General features: G+C 37.3%; 2 protein-coding genes across 8 annotated transcripts in view; one reads left to right on the plus strand and one right to left on the minus strand.

Annotated features, from left to right (window-relative positions):
* The window catches only part of DGLUCY (D-glutamate cyclase), a 189,103-nt gene that overhangs the window by 38,899 nt on the left and 126,285 nt on the right, over positions 1-23,919 (plus strand). The window lies entirely within an intron of this gene.
* Positions 4,612-23,919, minus strand: part of RPS6KA5 (ribosomal protein S6 kinase A5) — an 88,673-nt gene continuing 69,365 nt past the window's right edge. For all 7 annotated transcript variants that reach the window (XM_061463801.1, XM_061463802.1, XM_061463803.1 and 4 more), the window contains 8 exons: positions 23,092-23,217; positions 22,259-22,392; positions 16,123-16,216; positions 13,668-13,838; positions 10,247-10,438; positions 9,474-9,633; positions 8,365-8,528; positions 4,612-7,377 (listed from right to left, as the gene is read on the minus strand). In XM_061463801.1, coding sequence (XP_061319785.1) covers positions 7,138-7,377; positions 8,365-8,528; positions 9,474-9,633; positions 10,247-10,438; positions 13,668-13,838; positions 16,123-16,216; positions 22,259-22,392; positions 23,092-23,217 — 1,281 coding nt within the window. In that variant the 3' untranslated portion in view covers positions 4,612-7,137. The remainder of the gene's footprint in view (positions 7,378-8,364; positions 8,529-9,473; positions 9,634-10,246; positions 10,439-13,667; positions 13,839-16,122; positions 16,217-22,258; positions 22,393-23,091; positions 23,218-23,919) is intronic.

Genomic DNA, 23,919 nt, shown 5'->3' on the forward strand with positions numbered 1-23,919 from the left:
ATATACACTAAAAGAATGTGGTAGTCTTTAGGTATACTGACAGCATTACACCACAGGACTCAAAACAGGTATATTCACACATTTTCCTCCAAAAATGAGCTCCTGGCAGTCCTGGAGATCTGCAATAGCTCAAATACTACCAGTCTGTCTTAAAGGCTTGTTCAGCTACTTCTCCCTACTGCAACAGTTGTGCAGAATGCAACAGCCAATAAACATCCTTCATTATTACCTACAAAACTGACATCACCCAAATATCATCTGCCTAGCATTCAGATGTTCAGCTTATTTTCCAATTCTGTGAGAAGAGTTCACATCACAACTTCAATAGTCAGAAAAACCATGAACAAGCAGACCACAAGTTATCCAAGGGGAATACCCAGGCTACTGCTCTGCGCTGTGTACAGCTCTGGCAAGAATCTCTTCTAAGGAAAACCAGGGTTGACTTGGATAATAATGACATGATGTACTTCTCCAGATTGTTTTGCATTAACTTTGAAGCCACGACAGTGGTTAACCACACAATTTAGGGTAACAACAACAACAAAATTTCCTATTTCTGAACACCATGGCCTGGAGAAGAAAACACGCCGAAAAAAGGTGAAAGTCTTCATTACTGTTATCATTCCAACAAAACTAAAGAATCTGATTTGCCAAACACTGTTTATGCCCTACTGGGGAAGTACCTCCAACCCAGAAGCCCCAACAGCAGATTTTCATAAATCTGTGGCTCCAACAAGACTGGCCAACAACAGGCTGGGCTTGCCATCCTCCAGACCAACAGTTAGGCTTTTACAGCTCCAGATAGGGGTGGTCAGGTGACTTCTGGTTTCACAAATCAATCTTCGGTGAGTTCTAAGCAGTCTTCCAGAAAACAGCTTTCTTGTATCACCGGTGAAATCACAAAGTGATCCAAAATCAGAAGCCTATCTTCATTTTTTTCCTGAGTATCCTGGTATTGGGTAAAATAAACCATTGCAATTACTTATCTTGGGCTTTGGTAATTTCTGTCACAAGGTTTTGCACTTTGTGAATGTGTCTAAGAATCTTAGAGAAGCACATAGTTGTTGGGAAGAAAACTTCACTATTGATAACTGGCTTAGACTGAGCTAAGAAATCATGTTTCTGTCTTTACCAGTTGAAGATGACTCCATTTCCCTCTGAGAAAAAAGCTGACAGGTTAATCTGTTTGGTTGTGGGTCTTTTTGTTTTGTTTTTTCTTTTTTGGGGGGAGTGTGTTTGTGGGTTTTTTTTAGAATTTTTTGTTTTGTTTTGTGAGATTTTATTTTTTCATTTGTTTGTGGGTTTTGTTTTGGTTTTTGTGGATTTTTTTGTTTCTTGTCCTTCAAGATTTGAAGTTAAATGTGTAGACCATTATTTCTTCAAAAGCAATGCCCTCTACATTTTGGTGAGGCAAAGCACTCGGCACTCTCCCCATTTTGCTCCCTCCCCTTCTCCCTGCCCACACAGGTGCAAGACACAGGTCACCCTGTTCCACTTATTGCAAATTAACACAGCCTGCTCATTACAACCAGCTGTCAGAACCTGTCACCAATTCATTTGCCTATACAGCCTCAGAGGTAAAGGCAGAAATTACGGATGATTTCTTCTCCTGGACTCTGGCAAAAGATAGCTTTTTCCGACAGGAAATAATTTTGCTGGTTTTTATTTTTGTTTGTTTTTTTTTGGGGGGGGGTTGGTGCTTGGTTTTTTTTTGCTTTTTTTCCTGTACACGTGCAGTAAGTTGTGTGTAAGCATAAAAATTTGCTGAGGTAGCATCTTAATGATAAGACTGTAAAGGTTGAAAGCCAATGCCAACCTTTTATTAATTTTTGTAATTCAGATGTAGGTTAAGATTAAAGGCCTGTTCTCACCTTGGTGGTGATCTCCAGTTCTCCTTTTAATCTGACAGGTTTAAAATTTAACTAGATGACCTGCCAGGGTTGCTTACGGATAGTATGCATCACCATGTCAGTCAAAGTAGAACAGCACTAACACTTGAGCATAAAAGCAGTAGGGATATAGCAATTAAAGAAGAGTTCTCTGTTTTTCTCAGCTTTACTGTTGGCATTTCAAAGGAAGTTAACAGACTTCTGCATGAATGCTTTATTACTACTTTTACTTTGGATTAACTATGAAATCAATCCAGTGTTAACCAAAATGCCTTAACTAAATTAATAGAACACTTACTTCCCCACCTCTGCTGGCTGAGAGGTGGATACAAAGACCAGAACCAAGGAAAGGGCAGAGCACCTATCAGCAGAAAGGACTTGGAATGGCTTGTGAGAAGCTGGCAGAACAGCCCGTGCCATCTCATCTACCTAAATGTTAACCAGGGATTTCCAGGCACTTGCAGACTACCCTTCATATCACACAGAACATAAAGGCTGTCAAAATACATGGGTTTTCTTCAAATTTACATTATTGCAGGTGTCTTTATATTTCTCTGCTCTTGCTGTTTCTGGGTATGAACATACAAGACTGCTCCAGCTGGTCTATGTTTTATTTACTAGTGCAGACCACAGGAATCATCCTAAGTTTTTGGTTTTTTTTTCCTACGAAGGTATTCTGAACATCCAGAATCTACTGAAGAAGGATGGCAAGCGAGAGCTAGCAAACAGCTCTGCAGTTCTTATTTCTTATAGAATCCAGGGCCCTCTATGTCAAAGGAGCAAACCGAGAAATATTTCTCACAGGTAGAGAAAGATTAAAGCACTTTAATCTTTTTACAGCAGAAACAGCAGAAATGTTACTTCCTGGTCTCTCAGTCCAGAATATTCAGTCAATTATCTTCATTGAAGGGAGAAAATGTCATGTTTTGCAATGTAAAAATTGGTGTTGATAAAAACTGTCATATCTGCAAGGAAAAAATGAACACCACTAACTTGGTGAAACCACCTGGAACAATACTTGAAAAATAAAAAATTCCACCTGAAGACCATAATGACATATACACACACGTGTGTAGACAAACACACATGCACATACTCACAAACCTGCAGAGCTAGGAAATGTGTTTATGCTGGGTAACTAGCAAGAAAGCTTGCAATTCAGCACTGGTGAATATTACATGCTGTGCTGGTTTTGGCTGGGGTAGACACTTGCACATGGAGATACTGAGAGGAGAAATTTACCCCTGGAAACATCTTCCCAGAAGCCTCTCATCTCTGACTTCCCATACCCTTCATCCTCTTCTGTGGTAGCCCCCTTGTCTGGTCCTTTGAATCTGTGTGAGTCAAGAACTCATTTTTAAGTACAGGTTCTCTTAACAAAGGCGTATTACTTTAAACTGAGGCCTAGACATGCAATAGGGTATGTATCTATATACATACACATAATACATGCACATACTAAAAAATACAAGACACTTGTGCAATACTTTACCACAACGAATAAATATGTATCATCATCCTGTGGATATTTTCTGCCAAGAACTATTCTGTTCCTAGATGAATGCTAGGGAACATGCCTGTGCAGGTTACTGTTACCTTGTTCAGAAAAGTAGCCATGGAAAAGCGCTAAGAAAATATATGGGGAATGCCAACTTGAAATCTCAGTTCCATTCTGATGAAATACTACATTTTTATGTTACCCCCAAAAAACTGCTTAATAAGGTGTTTTAATGTTTTTTTTTCACAGCTGTGAACAATACATATGGCAAATACACTGATCCTTCTACTAAGAAACAATAAATTTTTCAGCTGCTTTTCCTTATAGGAAAGTGTGGAAATTTCACTAAGGCAGAGGAACAGTAAGTCAGTCATGTTACATCATTTGTACTCCTCTAAATCCTTTAGCAGAATTACCGCTTGAGGACTAACCTTTGTTTCTGAAAGTATTACAAAAAAATAACTTTACAGAATATTGATTATTTTAAAGATTAGATTAATAACCAGTTATTTAAATCTTTACTGATAAGAAATCTGATTTTTCCAACAAAACTGCCCGCATTATTGGGAACTGCATTACTTTTCTCACAGCATAGAGATATCAGTACTAGACTTTAAAGTTGACTGACGCATAGCAGCTGCGTGAAATAAACCTAATGTGAGTATATAAATCTAATATACAGTCTAACACCTCTTTACCGACACAACACAAAGTATTTATAGTACTAAGGAAGATTGGCTTGTGCACCTCAGATTTGGAATAGTGGTATGAGGATGAAAAAATTAGCCCATGGTCTTTACACGACCTAGAGGGCCAGCCTGGACAACAGAGTAAGCTGAGACAACATTGTTTCACCATGAGTAAACCCGCCTCCTGCAGGAAGACTAATCATCTGAGCAAAAAGTGAACCTGCTTTTGAGCTGCCTAGTTTACAACTCAGTTTTATCAATGTAAAAGGAAACTTCTTGATGCAGTTGCTTACGTGAAGATGTTAATCTAAAATTTCAGACAGCTTAGTGTCAAACACACCTCCAGAGCTCTGTTACCTGGAGGCAGCAGAAAGGTGGAGGTGATAAACATTTCGGCTACCCCAGGTAACCGGTTCAAAGCAAATGCAAGGTGACACCTAAATGTACTTACCCCTGCCAAAAAGAATTACCCTGTTTTTAAATTCTTATTTAATAACTACTGTTAGAGCACAAAGAGGATACAGAAATACTCATCTATAAAAATTGTCTTCAATACAAGCGTTGAATTCTAATAATATTCTAAATCCACCTAGTATCCAAAAGTTTCTTACGGTTAAATGAAATCAAAATGAAAAAAAGCCCTTTTATTTTGTTTTCCTCATCCTGAAGACAACAAATTCCATAAACTCCTCAAGTGCTAACTTCACAAGCAACTTGTTCTACAATCTCCCAATTCATCTGTACTGTCTGCATAGCAAGTATTAATGGTGGATTGTTTGTTGTATTTACAGCAAGTTTATTGGGGAGAGGAAAAGTATTCTTTTACAAATGAGCCATGTTCACTGTTGAGATTATTTCCAAAAAGAGCATTCAGAAAGCAAACCTGAATATATTACATTGACAATTATTTTTCAATATTTTAACATCAGCCACTTAAAACTGGTTGGGTTATTAGCACATATACTGATCTTTAAATATACTACTTCTACATAAACAGTGCAAATCTCAATATTCACATCAACCTGAAATTAATGCTGCAATTACTGTTGACATTCACATCAAGAAAGTAGTAAACTATTTCACATGAGCAATTCCAAAACCTTAGAATGCCATTATTAATATTAAAGAAACACAGAACAAACACATGGGGCTTCAAAGCCTTGTTTTGATACACACAATCCCTGTAAACATGGATGTATTGTACTTGTCAATACTGATATGATATAATTTTATAAATAAAACCATTGATATAAACAATTCCTATAACCATTTTTTGCATAGGGTTTGGATTAAGGTTACTTTAAGACAGAGCAAGCTGTTAACAAAATCCTCTAGTCAATTAGTCTTCCATCACACAAATTCAGGCATATGATTAAACTTTACTCAAGGAGTCTCTCTGACTTCAGTGAAAACTTACACATGTAAGCATATGCAAAACTGGAGTTAACATTAACACTGAAGTTACCCCTAATCATTGAGAATACAAGCAATAAAAGAGCTCTCCATAAATTTATAAAATATACCAATTTAAAAGTTTATGCTGATGTTTCTGTAAGTCACATTTATGATTCCAAACAGTTATGTACATACTATACTATCACAGTAGGAAATATTTCACTGTAGAACGCCACAGTGAACAAGTTGTGAAGCACAGTGTTCAATATAATTTCCCTTTAGTATTCCCAGTGCATAAGTTGTTAACATCTACACTACACAAGGTGCCCAGGTCTAGTATTTGTTATGTACAATGTAAAAGCAAGATAGAAAGAGCTTTGCATTTTAAAGTAAGGAATGAAAACAGTAGGTAATATACAGGGATTCACTCCTGCAAAATACAGAATTCTCCTTCACAATGACCACAACCACTGAATATGGTGGATTTCAGGTCATTCAACCCAGTAAAACAGTGCTCAGCACCTTGTAGGAAGAGAGATCTGAGTGCACTTTATTATAAAACATCTCCTTTCGATGTCATAAAGTGCAAAAAACATATATCCTAATATTTTACAGTCACTATTAAACTGCCATATTTGCACAATGCAAAATTCAGTAACTTCTTATACATTTTGTATGGACCCTATAATAACAAATGTTGAGACTGGAGTTTTGCATCTCTAAAAAAATTCTTAGTATTTTAAAGATATTGTGTAAATATAAAAAGAAAATATAAATTATAATTAATTCTTGAAATAGATATTTTAACATGTGAACATTTTCCAAAGCATTCAGTATGAAATTTCACTTTCTCTTACAGCATTACATTTTAGAATCTGTAAAACATTTTAAAAGCCTATACCTTGAAAAAGTAGAAATAAAAATTGTTGTATCACAGTACCAGACACCTCACCTCATCAGACATCTTTTACCCCAGATGTTTCTAAAAAATTAAAATAAAAAAAAACCCAAACAACTCAAGACTTATATTCCCAGTTGTTCAGAACAAGATACTTGGAGTTACTTCTTAAAAGAACGTAAGAATTGCATAAATTCATTTCGCTCTTCAAACTCAAACAAATGGGGTAAATCGTAACAACAAATTTAAGAGGCCTTAAAATACTATACTGCTTTGGTGCATTGTACCAGTGACTCTTTACATGCATGAAGAATCAAATTTTATGACATTCTTCACAAAGCTGGGTAAAAGCAGAAGTTTAAAGAGTTTTATACATGTTACAGAGCTATCCTTTCTTTTGAACACTGGGGAAGAAAACAGGAGGAAGACTGACACTGAGAAACTGTCTTCCTCCAAGCTGCACCATGAGCATCATAGCTCCTGACCTTGGGCTTCACTGCACAATAGTAATTTAGCCCTAGGAGAATACAGTGTTGGTTGTATAATAGTTTTATACCATATCCAGTGATACCAAACTTAATGCTAACAAGAAATGTATTGAAATACAAAGGTAAAAAATGATTGAAATATATTTTTAAAGCAACAGACACATTAATGTAGCCTGCAAACCACAGGGAGTTTGGGGGGGGGGAGAAGACAATATAGGTTTATAATAAACTACCAAGTTTATGACCACTTAAATCTTCAAGACAGGGTATTCTCTGCTTTTCAGTCAGAGAACTGGAAGATGGTTTCTGGGTTATTGCTGTCTGTGGGGTTTGTTGGCTGCAGTGTCTTTGTAGGTGTAGTTTTACCATGAGAATGAGAGGAAGAAGAATGTGAACTTTCACTGGAGCTGCTACGTGTCTCTGTGCTTGTACTTGTTTTTTTCATTTTCCTTCTCTTTGCAAGAGGTGCCTTGTCAACATTCTGCAGACAAAATCCTTCCCTTTTGTACTTGTTAAAGGCCTGTTTAAAAATAAAAGGTAATTCTAAGCTTTCCAAGAGGCTTAAGACATTTTATGGCTTGTAGTTTATTATGAATGTTCTATGGTAAGTCATAAGATAAACTGTAATCTATTGAAGGATCTCTATGAATAACTTTAACAATAACTTTACTAGCCTTTAAAAGTATTCAAGTGCCAATACATAACATTATTAATTCACATTATCATCTTGTTGTTTTTAATGTTTTCTAATTGTTTTTAATTTAGAAGTATTTTTAATTAAGCCTTAAACCTATTTAGAAATACATTTTCAGGAACCATGCTTTGTTAAACTTCACTGGTTTTCTTTCAGCCCAATTTATGTTGCATTATCAGGACCTCTCCAAGTAACAATTATTTTCTTTTTCTCTTCTTGGTAATAAACATCTGTAAGTATTTCAGCATAAATTTGCTCAATTACTGTTTACTCTCTGCAGAAGGGAACTTGAGAATCAACATTATGTTTGTATAATACAATTTCAGTTCAAACATTTTTAATAAATATACAATGGTAGACAAGCAAGTCCATTAAAAAAAAAGTATCCATGATTTTAAAAACATGAACTAGGTATGTTTCAGAAATGTTACCTCAATTTTTTAAGCATAAGGACAAAAAGTCAAACAGTCACTTAAGTTAAACAGAAAGAGTCTATTTTTTTCCTAAGTTTGAAGACCTTTTAAAATATTTCTCTAGGAAACATTTGCAATACCTACTTCATGTACAGCCATGTGTCTGTCCCTAAAACCCCACTAATATAAATCTCTTAAAAAAATATATTCTTGCCTCATCATTCATGTTTTCACTCTACTTAATCACAGATGTTAGATACCGCAGAAAAAATTGCAGCTATAAGCAACCACTGAATTATAAGCACAAATACGTATTTTTAATTAGGAGAAAACGTACAAAAAAATCTACATTAACACATTACAAAATTTAGCACGTGACAAAAGATTTCTCAGAACTTACATGAAAAGTGGCTTTGACATATGTGTGCACTGCAGCTCCTGAGGAGCCTAAGTTATCAGGAGTCATTAGAGGGTTGGACGACAGCTGGCTGCCATCCTGAAGCCATTCGTTGTATCTCAGGCTGGACATTTTTATTCTTTTGTTTGGATCCACTGTTAGAAGTCCTAATAGGAATATATTACATTCTCTTAAATTGTGAGCTCTTTATTTTCTTTTAATAGAAAGTTGGATTATTTTTTAAGAAAATCTCATGTATTGCTTTGGTAAGTAAATAATGCCATTATTTATCTTAGGTATGCTAATATTTATCCTAGGTAAGGCTCACACCATGTTATACTGTCATTCTCTCCAGAAGAATCATTAAATACAAGAAACTGCCATTTAATTGTTTGATAATTCGCATATCTTCACATTAACTCAGAACTACCAATAATTTCTTCTCTTAAAATCTCTCTAGGATTTAGTTCAGGAGGGTAGACTGAATGTTGAAATGCCTACCTTTTTGGCAGAAAAATTACTTACAAGTCTGCTTCTAAAGAAATTCAGAACTCAACCTCAGTTAAATTAGGACTGGTGCCTATCTCATGCTGAAAATATAATTAGATGCTCAAAAGCTATGGGGAAATCAAAGCACGGCAAATGTGAATGAAGCAGCTCAGAAATACAGCAGTTGTGGTACATGCATTCAAAACCAGCCAGAGTAAAAGTGACAGGAATACATTCATTTTCTGCAAAAGCTCAGCTTTTAAAACATCTCATAACTTGGTATTTTTACAAAGCAACCATAACATAAAAGAAGAAATCTGCTTTTAAATACGTTTTAAAAGAGTGACTTCACTTTTTCTGAAACTCTTTGGCTACTTTTAACCCCACACACCTTCCATCAGCATCTCACTATGTTAGAAAGCTCTCTGCTAGGTGTACAGGCAAGTTGTAGTGCCGTTCCAATGTGTCCACCTTTATTCATAACTTGAATTAGGGGCTCAGTACATAGCTTAAGCTGTGGATACTATTCTGTCAGGTTAGACACTGACACATATGCATACTTCTCTAAACTTTATCTTTTGAGATAAGAACATAAGATACATTAAATATTTGTGAATACGTACCTTGAATTAACTCTTTAGCCTCTTCAGAAACATTTTTCCAAGCTTCTCCTTCAAAGGAAAATTCTCCCTTTTTAATTTTCTTCATAATTTCCAATGCACTGGTACATGTTAAACTTTTGTCTTGAGACTGAAATGGTACCTGTCCTGATAGCATTGTATACTGTCATAAGAACAAAAGTAGTATTAACAAACACAGTATATTTGTTGACAGTCTTATTACTAAATACGGAAAGCTTCTGTATGCATCACCACTGCTACACAATAAAACTACCACTAGTGTATCTCTGAGGGCTACAGAAACTTAAAGTATGCAAGACTTTCTTTGGAGTCCTTGTTAGAACAAAACAAACAAACAAACATTCATGTTTCATGAAAATATCTGCGAAACACAATGGTATTTCTATCCAGTTTATACCTACGGAAATTAATTTTCTGTAAATCAGAATGCAGGTTGGTTTCTTCTCTGAAATGAGTATGTATGAAGATGGATGCCTGCTAGATCTTCTAACAAGATCATCTCTTTTTAAGAACCAGATCATATCAAGTACTTTTTCCATTCCCAGAAATGCTGAATTTAACTTACTGCTTTGGAAAAAACATCTCCATTCCTAGAAAACATCAGTCTCTGGAATCTATTATTTGTGCAGAGTATTTTCACTTCACTTGAAATATCATCTATCCAATTCAAGTCTGAAATTATGTCAAGTCCTTTGCATTTTAACAAAAAGTAAATACATAAAATGAAGTTACAATTGAAAACCTCTATCACTCACCAAAATGACCCCCAAACTCCACAGATCACAGGACTCGTCATAGCCATTGTGATTCAAGAGCTCTGGGGCAGCATAATGAAGAGTAAAACATGGAGTCTTAAGAGGCTGATTATCAGGTGGTTTTAAACGAGCAAAGCCAAAGTCAATTATTTTTATTTCTGAATTATCAGTTTCATCCGTAAATAACAAATTCTGTAAAGCAAAGACAAAATCAATACCAGCATCGGGTAGAAAATTGGTTAGAATACTTAAATAGTTATATTTTCCTCCACATTTAATGCTGCAGAAATCTATCTAGGGAAAAGGGGAACTGAGAGACACTGGGGGGAAAAAATGGAGAAGTAGGAATAACGGTACTCTGGGATGTAAGAAAATACGATGTGTTTATCCACCTCCTGAAAATCTGCAAGTTGAGTTAGTTCTGTCTGAGATTATTAATGAAAATGGGTATTCAGCAGAGAACAATAAGGAAAATAATTTGGGGAACACTGACAAGGAAAAAGCAAAAGATATCAACATAAGCGGAGAATTGCCTTCTTCCTCAAAGTATATTTTCTTTAACTTCTTCTTCCTTCTGGCATGCTCCAAAGGACAGCTTTCTTGCATGTGGAACTCGTTACATGTCTTGTCTTGCAACTGAATAGTCTTTGGTCCTCAAGTAGTAACACACTGTAGCCATATTGCTATGGGCACAATGACGCAAAAGAAAAATTTGCAAGTGAAAGATGGCGGACCGGGAAGTTCAAGCACTGAAGGTCACAGAGCAGTTCAACCTCTAACCAGTGGCCTACTCCTTACACCAAGGTAAAGAAACTTTGATACAGTAGTCCCCGAGAATTCCAACTTTACAGACTGGAACGTGGCATCTAGGACTTGAAGAGAGACAAGTTGTTGTCAGTTTGGAAGAAGATTTCAGACAATCTGTTCTTCTTTTCCCCTGAGTATTTATTTTTGTCATGATAAAAAGACAATGATAAAAGAGCGAAGCTAAGTTTTAAGAGAACTGGCGGAGGTCAAGATGAATTATAAAATATTTCTACTCCCCCTTTGAACTTCTGAGAGAAAGAGAGCAAATTATTTTTTGTTGCCTTTGCTGTTTAACCTATGCAACACTAGAAAAAGTCACAATATTAGAAATCCTATAGCCTATGCAAATTTGTAAGACAAGAAGTGAATTACTAATTTCAAACTCATTAAGAAGGGGGAAAGAAAAATGATTGCTAGACTGCACGCAGATCAGTAAGGACAACCTGAGAGCATTTATTATGGATAAAACAGAATAGCTACTACAAAATTTTGCATTCTGTACTGCTGTTATACATTAATGCACTATTAGAAAAGTCAGTTTTCTGTATTAGAATGTTGTGCAAAATGGATCTGAAGGAAAACAAATTTCAGTAGAAATATTAATACAGTGAGGACAGCCAATTAGTACAATCGTTCTTTTTTTTTTTTTTTTTGGTTTTGGTTATAAAGCCAACAAGTAAATAACTGCAGTGACATTCAATTAAAAAGACCTTTCCTAAGACATGATTCTTTCTTAAGACAAAAACGAAACTGGTTATGTACAGAAAGAAAGGTACAGTCCAAATGTTCTAAGCCATCTTCAGACTACTTCATTTATCTGGTAAACACATAGTGTTACATAAAAACCACACTAAATTATCTATTTTCTATCCAGTACCTTTTCCTCTATTTTGCAGAGCAAATACGTGACCTAATGACTATTGCTTAGATCACAAAAGCCTTCCATCCAGTTCATGCAATTAAAAAAGCACCTCATCCTTAGCGACATCTGACCAGCTGTATTTTTTAAAACAGACTTACCAGTATCACATTAGATGTAAAATCTGAACATCAAACAAATCTGACTGAAATTGTTAGAAAGGAAACAATTTCCTATATATATATATATTTTTTTTTTACAGAAAGGTGCACTAACCACATCTATATTGGGAAGCCTGCATATCCCATACCAAGTTCATGTGGAAATCTAAAATAGCAACTTTCAAAACAACAGGCAGGAAGGAGACAAGCTGGTTAAGTCCAACTTTGTGGAGGCAATGCATTCTGCAAGCTGTTTGCTAACCCTTCATTACTTGGACTTCCCAGACTTCTGTTCTTGAACATGATATAGAATTGAAGACTACCTAATTTACCATGCAGCTGAAGCTCTGCTTTACAGAATCTGGCCTTTACATTCAAAATGGTAATAAGGCTAGAATGATGAGAATAGAAGAAAGGATTTCTGGGTTTTGCCCTTTAAATAATCAGTTTCAAAAGCTGTTTTCTTTCCTTGATGCTGTCAGCAGAAAAACGTTTTCCAAGAATCACATTTTTAATTAGCACATTAGAATTTGACAATAGCCCCTCTTCATTTAATTGTTTATTTAATGCAGAGACTCCAGTACAGATTTGTTTTCAAACATGTATTTTGGACTAATTCTGGAAAACAGTTATACATACAACAGTTATAATACCAATACCTAGCAGACTTCTTCACCTGTTGAGCTGGGATTACGATAAAGGAAGTAAGTTTGTAACACACCAGAAGGTATGCTACAAAAGCAAAAAACATTGGTAAGAATGGTGGATCATTTTAAACTCCAAATACAAAAGCAGCAGCTACTTCCTGAGGTATGATGACTGTAATCACCAGTACAACATCCTTACTGGATGAACTAACATCAAACTATACTATTTGTGGGCTAAAGATAACTAACAAGTATCCAAACCCATTATTGCCATAGGAAAAGGAGAAAATACGGGCTGCAGAAAGAAGAACAAAGTCAATGGTCAGCCTTACTATAGGAAACTGAATTGCCTGGAAGGCAAGCTGTTGCTGCACAAGAAAAATATCAGAACAAGAAACTATTGAAAAATACATATTAAATGATTGTATCTTTTGGGAAACCACTAAACTCACTAAACTCAAATCACACTTTTTGATTAGTTGGCTGTGATAGTTTGTGGTTCATTTTGCATTTGACTGAGACAGAAGACAGTACAAGGGTGTTGCAGCTACCTCCAGAAGAACCTCTACTGAGGGAATTAAGATCAAAGAAAAGGGGGAAATGTACAGGCAAAGTACCCAAGCAACACAACTCTGCTTGTGAACTGTTTCATACAATAAATACATATTTACCACTAGTAAAAATTGTCCCCAAATAGGCAAAGAATGTCTCAGAAAAATGTCTACAGAATTTGCTGTTCATAGGTAAAAGGAACTGTCAGGAGTTAATTTTTCACTTTAAGCAGTTTACACTGTAACTTTTTCAAAGTAAAAGTGATTAACATTTTATTAAAAATACAGAAGTAGAAAAAACTAATTAAAACTGCAGGAACAAAAATAACATCACATTTCAGATATTTAATAACGTAATGTCTGAATATATATACGTATATATGCAAGTCACTATACCTCGGGTTTCAGATCTCTATGGACTACTCCTACATCATGCATATGGCTCACTGCTGAAACAAGTCTGCGCATAATATGACTCGCTTCAGTCTCACTGAAATGTTTCTTTTTCTGAATACGCTCAAGCAATTCTCCTCCCTTCAGCAATTCCATTACTAGAAATGTGTGAAGCTGAAACAATGAAGAAAAAAAAGGCGTATTAGAAATTTAACATTACAAACCAACATTCATTCAGGAGCTAAATGCTATTCTGATAGGTTCTTAAAGTTTGAAGAAATAAAACTGCTGCTCATAGTAATTCATAACGCCAGTAAGCGGCACCAAATTGAATCTCAGATGACATTTTCCCCATCAATCTCACTGAGACTGGATAATGTTGATGTCTTTCCCATGTCCACCCACACTTATTTACAAAAATGCAATGCCACCATGTAAAAGGATAAGTTTGGATAAGGGAGACAAAATGCCTTTCTTTTGGATTACAAAGCTAGAAAAAAAAAAAAAAAATTCTGCTGTTTAAACCTGTTCTGATGTAGGGATAAATGTCTATCAATATGCATAAACAGGTAGACTTTAAATGTTACCAAATGCTTTAAAAGCACCATGATATTTTACTGTGAATTCAAAGACTACCTAGAATTTCTTCTGATTTCATCCCCTACAGAGAAGAAGCCAAAGCTACTCTACTATCAGAATCACAACACATACCTTCCCAAGCACTATAGAGTACTTTTTAAATTAAAAAAGTAATGATTGTTTAGATGATTGCTCTTTTCAAGATAATCAATAAGCAGTGACTTCCTTGATTATATGGCAACGTTAGCACATAATCAACTGTAATTCAAATGTCTTGCCATTAAGCAAAAGGCAGACTTCTCAGGATAGGAAAGTGAAGTTAGCATTCTCAAAAGGTAATGGATATAGGCATGGGATGGATTCTACATTTCTTTCTCCAGAATGATAGTAACAAAAGTAATACTTCAAGTAAAGAAAAAAAAGTTCTGGGAAAAGGTCAAAGAATGAAATCAAAAGAAACAGTCAGGAACAGAAGGTGCACAGTATTTAGGTATCAAAGAACACAAGCAGAGCTATGCAGACAGAAAGTGGCAACAGAACAAAGCGCCTCCTAGTCACATTTCTAGTAATACTTGTAAGATATCCTCTCCTGCAAATTTTCTTTATGTTTTGGGAGTAGCCAACAGGAAAATCAGGAAGGATAAAAAGACTTTTCTCTGCTAGAGAACTTCTTGTGGCTTATCAGAAGAGACTGCAACTCTATGGGTGGATTACTAACGTAGAATTTGATCAGACTGATATCGGAGCAGGTTAAAAATTGAAATTTTTTTTTTTTTTAAGACAAACCACAGAAATGTCAAACTAGAAAATTTAGAGCTGTTTCAGTCTTCAGAATATTGTGCATGATTAATCTGGAAGATACCATCTGGGAACCACCAAGACCAACTAAAAATACAATAGTTAGGCTGGTTGAGAGTAGCTTATTCAGTTGCAGAGCAATCTGAAGAACATATTTTTTTAGATATTCCTGAGTATAGTAATTTTACTCAAAGGAAAATGAAAAAAAGTGTCCTGTTCTACACATGCCTCATATTGTACATAAATGTAAAAAACTGCTTCCTTATCATTAAAGATTAATGTACAGAGTTTTCATCTTCTCATGCTCCACATGAGCACCCTGCTGGTCCTTGTATAAATAGCATACTGGGATAGACTGGGATATGTGGAGAGGCAAGAGAGCCCATAACAAAATCTAGACTAGAATCACAGAGTAGTTTAGGTTGGAAAGTACCTCTGCAGGACAACTGGTCCAAACCCCTAGCTCAAACCAGCACCAACCTCTAAGTTAAATCAAATTATAGCTTATTAGATGCTCTGGAGCTTGCATTATACTAAGAAAAAAGACAACTAAGGACTTAAAATAAACCCTAAACTAATCTCAGTATGTTTTCAAATAGAGGCACTACTTTCACATTTGGCAAGTTAGCAAGCTACAAGGTTATCTCCATTAATTTACTAATATGCCAGAAAAAAAAATGCAGTAGATACGTAATCTTCATATGTAAAATTTCCAAGTTATTTTACAAAAATTATTTTTACAAATACTATTTTAAGATTCATGACATCCACAAGGGAAGGTGATTATCTATTCACAGGTATGGAAACTAGGCCATGAATATAATGTATGACAATTAACAAAGTAGATCAAGGACAGAAATAGAATCCAAGACTCTAATTCTTCCAAATACTTTATTGATTTGGTAGAGTAACTTCAGAATGTAGAATGCAGAACTTCTGCTTCATCTTCTATACTGACTAGACAAAAGCCCTAGGGAAAAAAGTTGTCTCCACTGTAACAGTACGCTTAACTCCTAAAAGTTCCTGGGAAAAGACATGGCAAAGTATTTGGCTAGTGCTGATTATAGTTTCTTCAAAATACCTGGTCCTGAAAAACTTCATGCAACTTCACTACATTCGGGTGTCCTTCGCAGAGTTTCAGAGCTGTTATTTCTCTCTGGGTGTTGGCTTCCATTCTGGAAAAATTGAGCAGTCATTTTGTACCAGTTTTACTGGGCAAATTTCACTGAGCAAATTATTACTACTCTTTTTGTAATTACTTGCAATCCAAATTTTCTTAATATTACAACCACTTAAACACAATGATAAGCATATTCAAAGTAAGCTCAGCAAAACTCTCTACATAGCCCTGCAAGTTAGGACATAAAAAACCACACCCAAATAAACAATGTTTTTAATGCAACTGCAACTTGTTGCAGCAAAAGCTGAAATGATATTATAGAATAGTTTCCATTCAAAAAACCTTTCCCTGAGTCTAGGGCAATTTGACTTCACCTCTGTTCCTACAAGTATTTATTAGTTCAGCTTTATTGTGAAGACTCAAATTATTGGACCAATCCTTTTCCATTCTTATAGGAGGCAAGTACTTCCAATGCTGTATGGAAACTATGAACTCCTCACAGAGAAGAGTAACATTATCTACATATGAGCTGTGTTATACAAATGAACCCCTAAACAGGCCATTGTAGCAATATGAAAGAGATAAGAAGAGTAGCTGAGCAACAAAAATCATCCCACAAATTTTCTTTCAAAACTGAAAGCTATAGCCAAAAAGTTAACATGGTAAACATTATAAAACCTATGTGAATGGGGACAGAATAGAACATTTTGATTCCCAGTAAACATGGTGACTTATCTGGGGCAAATAATGCCTGATATTTTTTTTTTTAATTTTTTTTTTTCCAAAATTTTCCTTAAGAAAGGCTACTCAAGTAGTGACTTGGAGAATGGCCTTCAGGATAACGCAGATAAAAATCGCTCTCACACACGTTCTTAATTTTTGGTTGCATTCCCCACAACCCTCCATCCCACAAGAAATTAAAAAACCTGATTCAAATAATCTTTTCCCCCTAAGCTACTATAAGGAGAACGTGGGCCTAGGAAACAGATGAAAAAGGTTCAGCATCATGAACATCAACCTTTCTGCATGGACTTTTCTGAGTATTACCCCTCTGTAAATAGTTAACCATGTCAGATTTTAAACAGAAAATATCATGAAAAACAACTTAGAATCTCTAAAACAATAACTCAATCTACTTTACTGTTTCATTAGCCTTCAGACACATAGATAAACCTCAAATTGTTGGATGGAGCCAAGTCCAGCACTACTAACAAAGTAGCACCATAGAGGAACTCTTCATCCAAGCTTTCACTTCAACTATCATGAAAAGGTTTGCCTAGGTGTGGGATTCACTTTTGTGGCACCTCTGATGGGCAGGAGTGAAAGACTGACTGATTTGGAGGCAAAGAAGTTACCAGAAACCTATTATACTTTTCCTTTTAGCAAGAGTTACTAGAGTGGTCCTCAGAGCAATATTATTTACTGTTTAAAAGCTTCTTACTGAAGGCTGGTTTCTGTCCAGCCATTCAGAGTGTGGGTTTACTGCTCCCTCTAAATACTGCACAAACATGCTCTGAGTCTGCTCACAGCCTGCAATCCTAAAAAAAAAAAAAACCAACCAAAAAAACCAACAAAAAAAAACAAAACCACAAAACAAAGCTACTTAAAATATCTCTATTGCACGTGGACCACTTCTTTACCTTAATTTAGGACCTAAAAAAAGCTAGGAGGATTAGCCAGGTTAATAAATGCTTAAAAGGGTTGTGTCATAGTCAGGGGTTTGGGTGTCTTGAACATGGGACCCAAGTTTGTAGGCCAGGTCTAGTGGGGGCTGGTGGAGCTGGTCTGACAAAGGAAAGAGCACTTTTGGTAGGAGGCTTGCCAGACTGGTCAAGGAGGCTTTAAACTAGATGTGTTGGGGGAGGGAAGCATCATTCCATTCCAACACACCCAGTCAGTTGCCAGCACCTATAATAAATGCTTGGAGCAATGTAAAGATATCCCAGCTGCTCCAGCCAATGAGCCGGCTTCAGTTGGAGCTCAGCTCAGATGCCTCTATACAAATGCATGTAGCATGGGGAACAAACAAGAGGAATCAGAGATGTGTGCACATCTACGGGGGTATGATATAATAGGCATCACAGAAACATGGTGGGATGGCTCCTAAGACTGGAGTGTTGGAATGGAAGGTTACAGGCTCTTTAGGAAGGACAGGCCTGGCAGGCGGGGAGGGGGAGTTGCCCTTTATGTTAGGGATAGGCTGGAGAGTATGGAACTCTGTCTGGGGACAGGTGATCAGTCCACAGAGAGTTGGTGGATCAGGGTTAAAGGGAATATAGCTATGGGAGACATTACTGTGGGGAACTCTTACAGATCACCTGATCAAGGAGACCCGGCGGATGAAGCACTCCATAGACAGACAGGAAAAGCCTCACGGTCACAGGCCCTTGTTCTCATGGGGGACTTCAACCACCCTGATATCTGTTAGAAGGACAGTATGGCCCGGCACAAGCAATCCAGGAGGTTCCTTGATTGTGTGGAAGACAACTTCCTTCTGCAAGTAATAGAAGAGCCAACAAGGAGAGGTGCCATGCGTGACCTCGTGCTCACCAACAGGGAAGGGCTCGTTGGAAATGTGATGCTCCAGGGCAGCCTTGGATGCAGCGATCATGAGATGGTCGAATTTGAGATCCTCAGGACAGTGAGAAGAGCGTGCAGCAAGCTCACTGCCCTGGACTTCAAGAGAGCAGACTTTGGCCTTTTCAGGAACCTGCTTAGTAAGGTTCCATGGGATATAGCCCTAGAGGGCAGGGGGGCCCAAGGCTCTTGGTTGACATTCAAGGATCACCTGCTACAAGCTCAGGAGCGTTGCATCCCAACTAGAAGGAAGTGCAGCAGGAGGGCCAGGAGACCTCCTTGGATGGATAAGGAGCTGCTGAGGAAACTTCAAATGAAAGAAGTGAAGCAAGGACAGGCGGCCTGGGAAGAGTACAGGGATGTTGTCCGGGAAGCTAGGGACCAGGTTAGGAAAGCTAAGGCCCACTTAGAATTAAACTTGGCCAGAGGTATTAAGGGTAACAGGAAGGGATTCTACAGGTACATAATGAATAAAAAACAGACTAGGGAGAATGTAGGCCCCCTCAGGAAGCTCTTGGGAGAACTGGCTACACAGGATTTGGAGAAGGCTGGGGTTCCGAATGACTTCTTTGCCTTGGTCTTCACTGGCATAGGCTCTGACCAAACCACCCAAGTCTTGGAAGGCAGATGCAGGAACTGTGAGAATGAAGACCTTGGGCCCACTGTGGGAGAGGATCTGGTCTGAGACCATCTTAAAAATCTGAACGTGCACAAGTCCATGGGTCCTGATGAAATCCATCTGCGGGTCCTGAAGGAGCTGGCAAATGAAGTTGCAAAGCGGCTGTCCATCATATTTGAGAAATCATGGCAGTCAGGTGAAGTTCCCGACGACTGGAAAAAGGGAAATATAACCCCCATTTTCATGAAGGGGAAAATGAATGACCCAGGGAATTACAGACCAGTCAGTCTCACCTCTGTGCCTGGCAAAATCTTGGAGCAGATTCTCCTGGAAGGCATGTTAAGGCACATGAAAAACAACAGGGTGGTTGGTGACAGCCAGCATGGATTCACTAAGGGGAAATCCTGCTTGACCAATTTGGTGGCCTTCTATGATGGGGCTATGGAACTGATGGACAGGGGTAGAGCAGTTGATGTCCTGGACTTGTGCAAAGCGTTCAACACTGTCCCACACAACATCCTTGTCTCTAAATTGGAGAGACATCAATTTGATGGATGGACTACTCGGTGGATAAAGAACTGGCTGGATGGCCGCACACAAAGAGTTGTGATCAATGGCTCAATGTCCAGCTGGAGACCAGCAACAAGTGGTGCCCCTCAGGGATCGGTGTTGGGACAGGTCTTGTTTAACATCTTCATTGCTGACATGGACAGTGGGATTGAGTGTGCCCTCAGCAAGTTTGGCAATGACACCAAGCTGTGTGGTTCGGTTGATACGCTGGAGGGAAGGAATGCCATCCAGAGGGACCTTGACATGCTTGTGAGGTGGGCTGATGCCAACCTTATGAAGTTTAACCATGCCAAGTGCAAGGTCCTACACCTGGGTCGGAGCAATCCCAGGCACAGCTACAGGTTGGGCAGAGAAGAGATTCAGAGCAGCCCTGTGGAGAAGGACTTGGGGGTGTTGGTTCAGGAGAAAATGAACATGAGCTGGCAGTGTGTGCTTGCAGCCCAGAAAGCCAACCGTATCCTGGGCTGCATCAAAAGGAGCGTGACCAACAGGTCGAAGGAGGTGATCCTGCCCCTCTACTCTGCTCTTGTGAGACTTCACTTGGAGTATTGTGTGCAGTTCTGGTGTCCTCAACATAAAAAGGACACGGAACTGTTGGAACAAGTCCAGAGAAGGGCCACTTAAACAGGGGAAGTTTAGATTTGGTATAAGGAGGAAATTCTTTGCTGTTAGGGTGTTGAGGCACTGGAATAGGTTGCCCGGGGAGGTTGTGAATGCTCCATCCCTGGCAGTGTTCAAGACCAGGTTGGACGAGGCCTTGGGTGATATGATTTAGTATGAAGTGTCCCTGCCCATGGCAGGGGGGTTGGAACTAGATGATCCTAAGGTCCTTTCCAACCCTAACCATTCTATGATTCTATGATTTGGCCTGGTCCACCAAGATGAAGAAGAAAGAGCAGAAGAAACTGTATCATCTAGAAACATAATTTCTAAAAGTTCTATGGCTAAAGTCAATACTACTTTGCTCACTGTTACCCAGAAACAAAACAATGCATTAGCTTAAGATGAGACGGGAATACTGGTCCGCAGCTCTGCATGCACCACAGAAAAAGCTTTTGAATGTAGACACAAGGCAGGGATTTCCAGAGTGAAATACCCAATGCCGTGTCAACTGCATACTATGTGTCTAAGGTCTCATTACAATGAGTGAAATTCTACATAATTAATCTTAAAGGGTGAACTACTTCACTGCAAAATACACACCTAGAGTAGGATTCAGTGGCCTACGCATAGGAGAGCCTGGAAGACCTCGGCCATGAAGACATGTACATAAAGGCAGTAATCACAAGACAGAGGGGAACTGGAGAACAGAGAGGACACCAACAGATGCTAAAATGGCACAATGGAGATGCCTATGTTTAAGTTACTGAATCCCACAGCTAGAGTCTAGTCATTTGAATCTCTGTAAGGCTTCACTAATAGTTTTGAGTAGGCCTCCATTAATCATAGCACACCTCAGAAAATGGACTCAGACAACTATAGTTAGGTGTCTTATTCTTTGACTTTTCCTATCCAAAACACGTATGATGAAACGCTTAAGGCTGGTAGACAGTTACTTCTAGAGTCTGGAAAAACAGAGGTACAGCCTCTATTTTGGAGAAGAGATCACCATGAACTATCATTCTGATGGCAGAACATCTACACTTTCTCTTCCCTACCAGTATTCTGCAAGACACTGGGACATATTTACTAATGAACACTGCAAAATGATGCTAAAAAATCCACCCACTCATCAAATAATCCCTTATCTTTATTCTTCTCTGGACAGAAACTGCTTGAAGTATCTATTTTGGAAGAGGACCAGATGGTCCCCATGTACAAAGCAAGTCAGCTTCTTCCATTGTGGTGATGTCATTGGGACAACCAGGAAACGACACAATTTACAACTCACAACTCCATAGTCTCATCCCATTTTACACACACACAACTTGATCTGGGGTAACCGACACTAACAGATCCTTCTTTAAAGCAGTGTCCTAGGCAATCAATTGGGCTGCTTAGGAGAGGAAGCTATCATAAGCCTACATTCTGTTTTCTTATGTCTAGAGACAGGAGACCCTTATACCTTACTCTGGTTAGGAGCAAAATTAGGGGAAATTAGGGTAGAATACAACAAGGAACCAGAAAAGTACTCTTTAGGTTTCTCCTTGTGTCCTCCCCGACAAGAATAACATTTTGCTTCAAAAGACTTTCAGAATCTTTTAAAGGCCATAAGGTTAATAAAAGTTTCTGTAAATTCTACAAAAAGGAAAGAATATAAAAGTTATTCTTCTAATCCATGGGTGACAATAACAAAGAAGATATTTTTATTGTGTTATAGAATATTTATACCTTTTGCTAATTATTTTTACTGCATACTCTTGGGTAGTTTTCTTGTGTAAGCACTTTCGACAAATGGAAAAACTTCCTTCTCCCAATGGTTTTTCTTTCAGATCCAATTCATAATGATGATAAAATGGAGAGTCCTGTTAGAAAACTGTATTTAGTTCTGCAGAATACTTTTAGTATACACAGTCAAAAACAGGGTAAAGTTTTGTGAGAATTTTTAATCTACATTTAAAATTGTAAAAAAGCGCTCTTTTTGATAAAATATAATCTTAACTTCTATTTCATAAAACGCATAAACTTTATTCTGAGTAAATCTTATGTTACATTAAACTTAAACACTAAATAAATCATTACTACCACAATAGCTAATAATAAAAAATATTCAGACAAACAGGCTCAAAGATGGCTGTACATACATTTATCCACAAAAATCTTCTTTGAAGACATCACAATAGCATGTGCTCTTATAACCCTTCACACATCTATCCATGCTTATGGGTAAATACAGCATAGAAGGAATTCTGATATAATTAAAGTAGCTTCAAAGATATCTAAAATGTTTGGCTGAGTAAGAACTATCAGAAGTCAAAATAATATTACTACTATACTTCAGTCTTCTGGAAAGCACGATAATCATCTCATTTTTCAGATTAAATTTAAACTACATCTTAATAGTACCACATGCAAATTACAATCATCTGAGGAGCCATTACAAGGAACAGATAATTCAATAATGACTATTTTGTAATCTGTAGTCTAGCTTGTGATTGCTGCTTGGAAATTTATATGTAGTTCCAAGATAATCAAATCAACTCAGCTCCTGATATTATTATTACCTTCATCATAGCACTTCTGGCAATAGTTGTAGTTCCAGGCCGCTCATCCCCAACATAAAACTGAAGAGGATCTACTGTAGCTGCATTGCGTTTAAACAAAATAGACGGTGCAACGAAAGAATACCCCTATGAAATTAAAACATCAGAAAAGAACATGGCGTGAAATTGTTGCACACAAACTATGATACTGCATATGAGGCATAAGAAGTTTCAGAATTTTTTTTTTCAAATAAATTGGAATTTTCATAGTGATTCAGAAACTGTAACTATGTCTTTGATGGGTGGAAGGTATCACTCTGTTCAATGTAAACAAGTATCTTTCTGAGATTAGTTATATGATTCTTCACAGTAACAGATAAAAAAACAATACAAAAATTATGGTAAATTATGCTAAAAATATGGCTCAGCTTCAACTGTATTGCAATATGATAAAGAGTCATAATGCAAAGTAGCTAGCTTCCTAGAACACCTTTAGTTTAAAGCACAAAATAGTTATGTTGTGATGTAAACATCAAACCATTTTAAATGGCAAAACAAAAATAAGCTTCATATTAATGGATGTGCTCAGTTTGGGCATTCTAACAGGAACAGCTATGACTACCAGAACATATTATGACATGCATACATTGCACAGTACAGTCAAAATTAGTACAATTCTAGCAAATTCCAAAATATGATGTTACATTCTTGTACACTAAGCAGTATTAAGCAGCTCAAACCCAGACAATAAAAACAACAAAGTACAAGGATGTGTTGGAGAAAAAGCAATCCAGACTGCTGTTAACCTCTGCAGCTTTGGTACTGAGTTGGCTGCACATAAGCTCCTTC

The sequence above is a fragment of the Pezoporus flaviventris genome, unplaced genomic scaffold (assembly GCF_033815535.1).
Source record: "Pezoporus flaviventris isolate CSIRO_AGI_PZ_B2104156 unplaced genomic scaffold, CSIRO_AGI_Pfla_v1 ptg000036l, whole genome shotgun sequence".
Classification (NCBI taxonomy): Eukaryota; Metazoa; Chordata; class Aves; order Psittaciformes; family Psittacidae; genus Pezoporus; species Pezoporus flaviventris.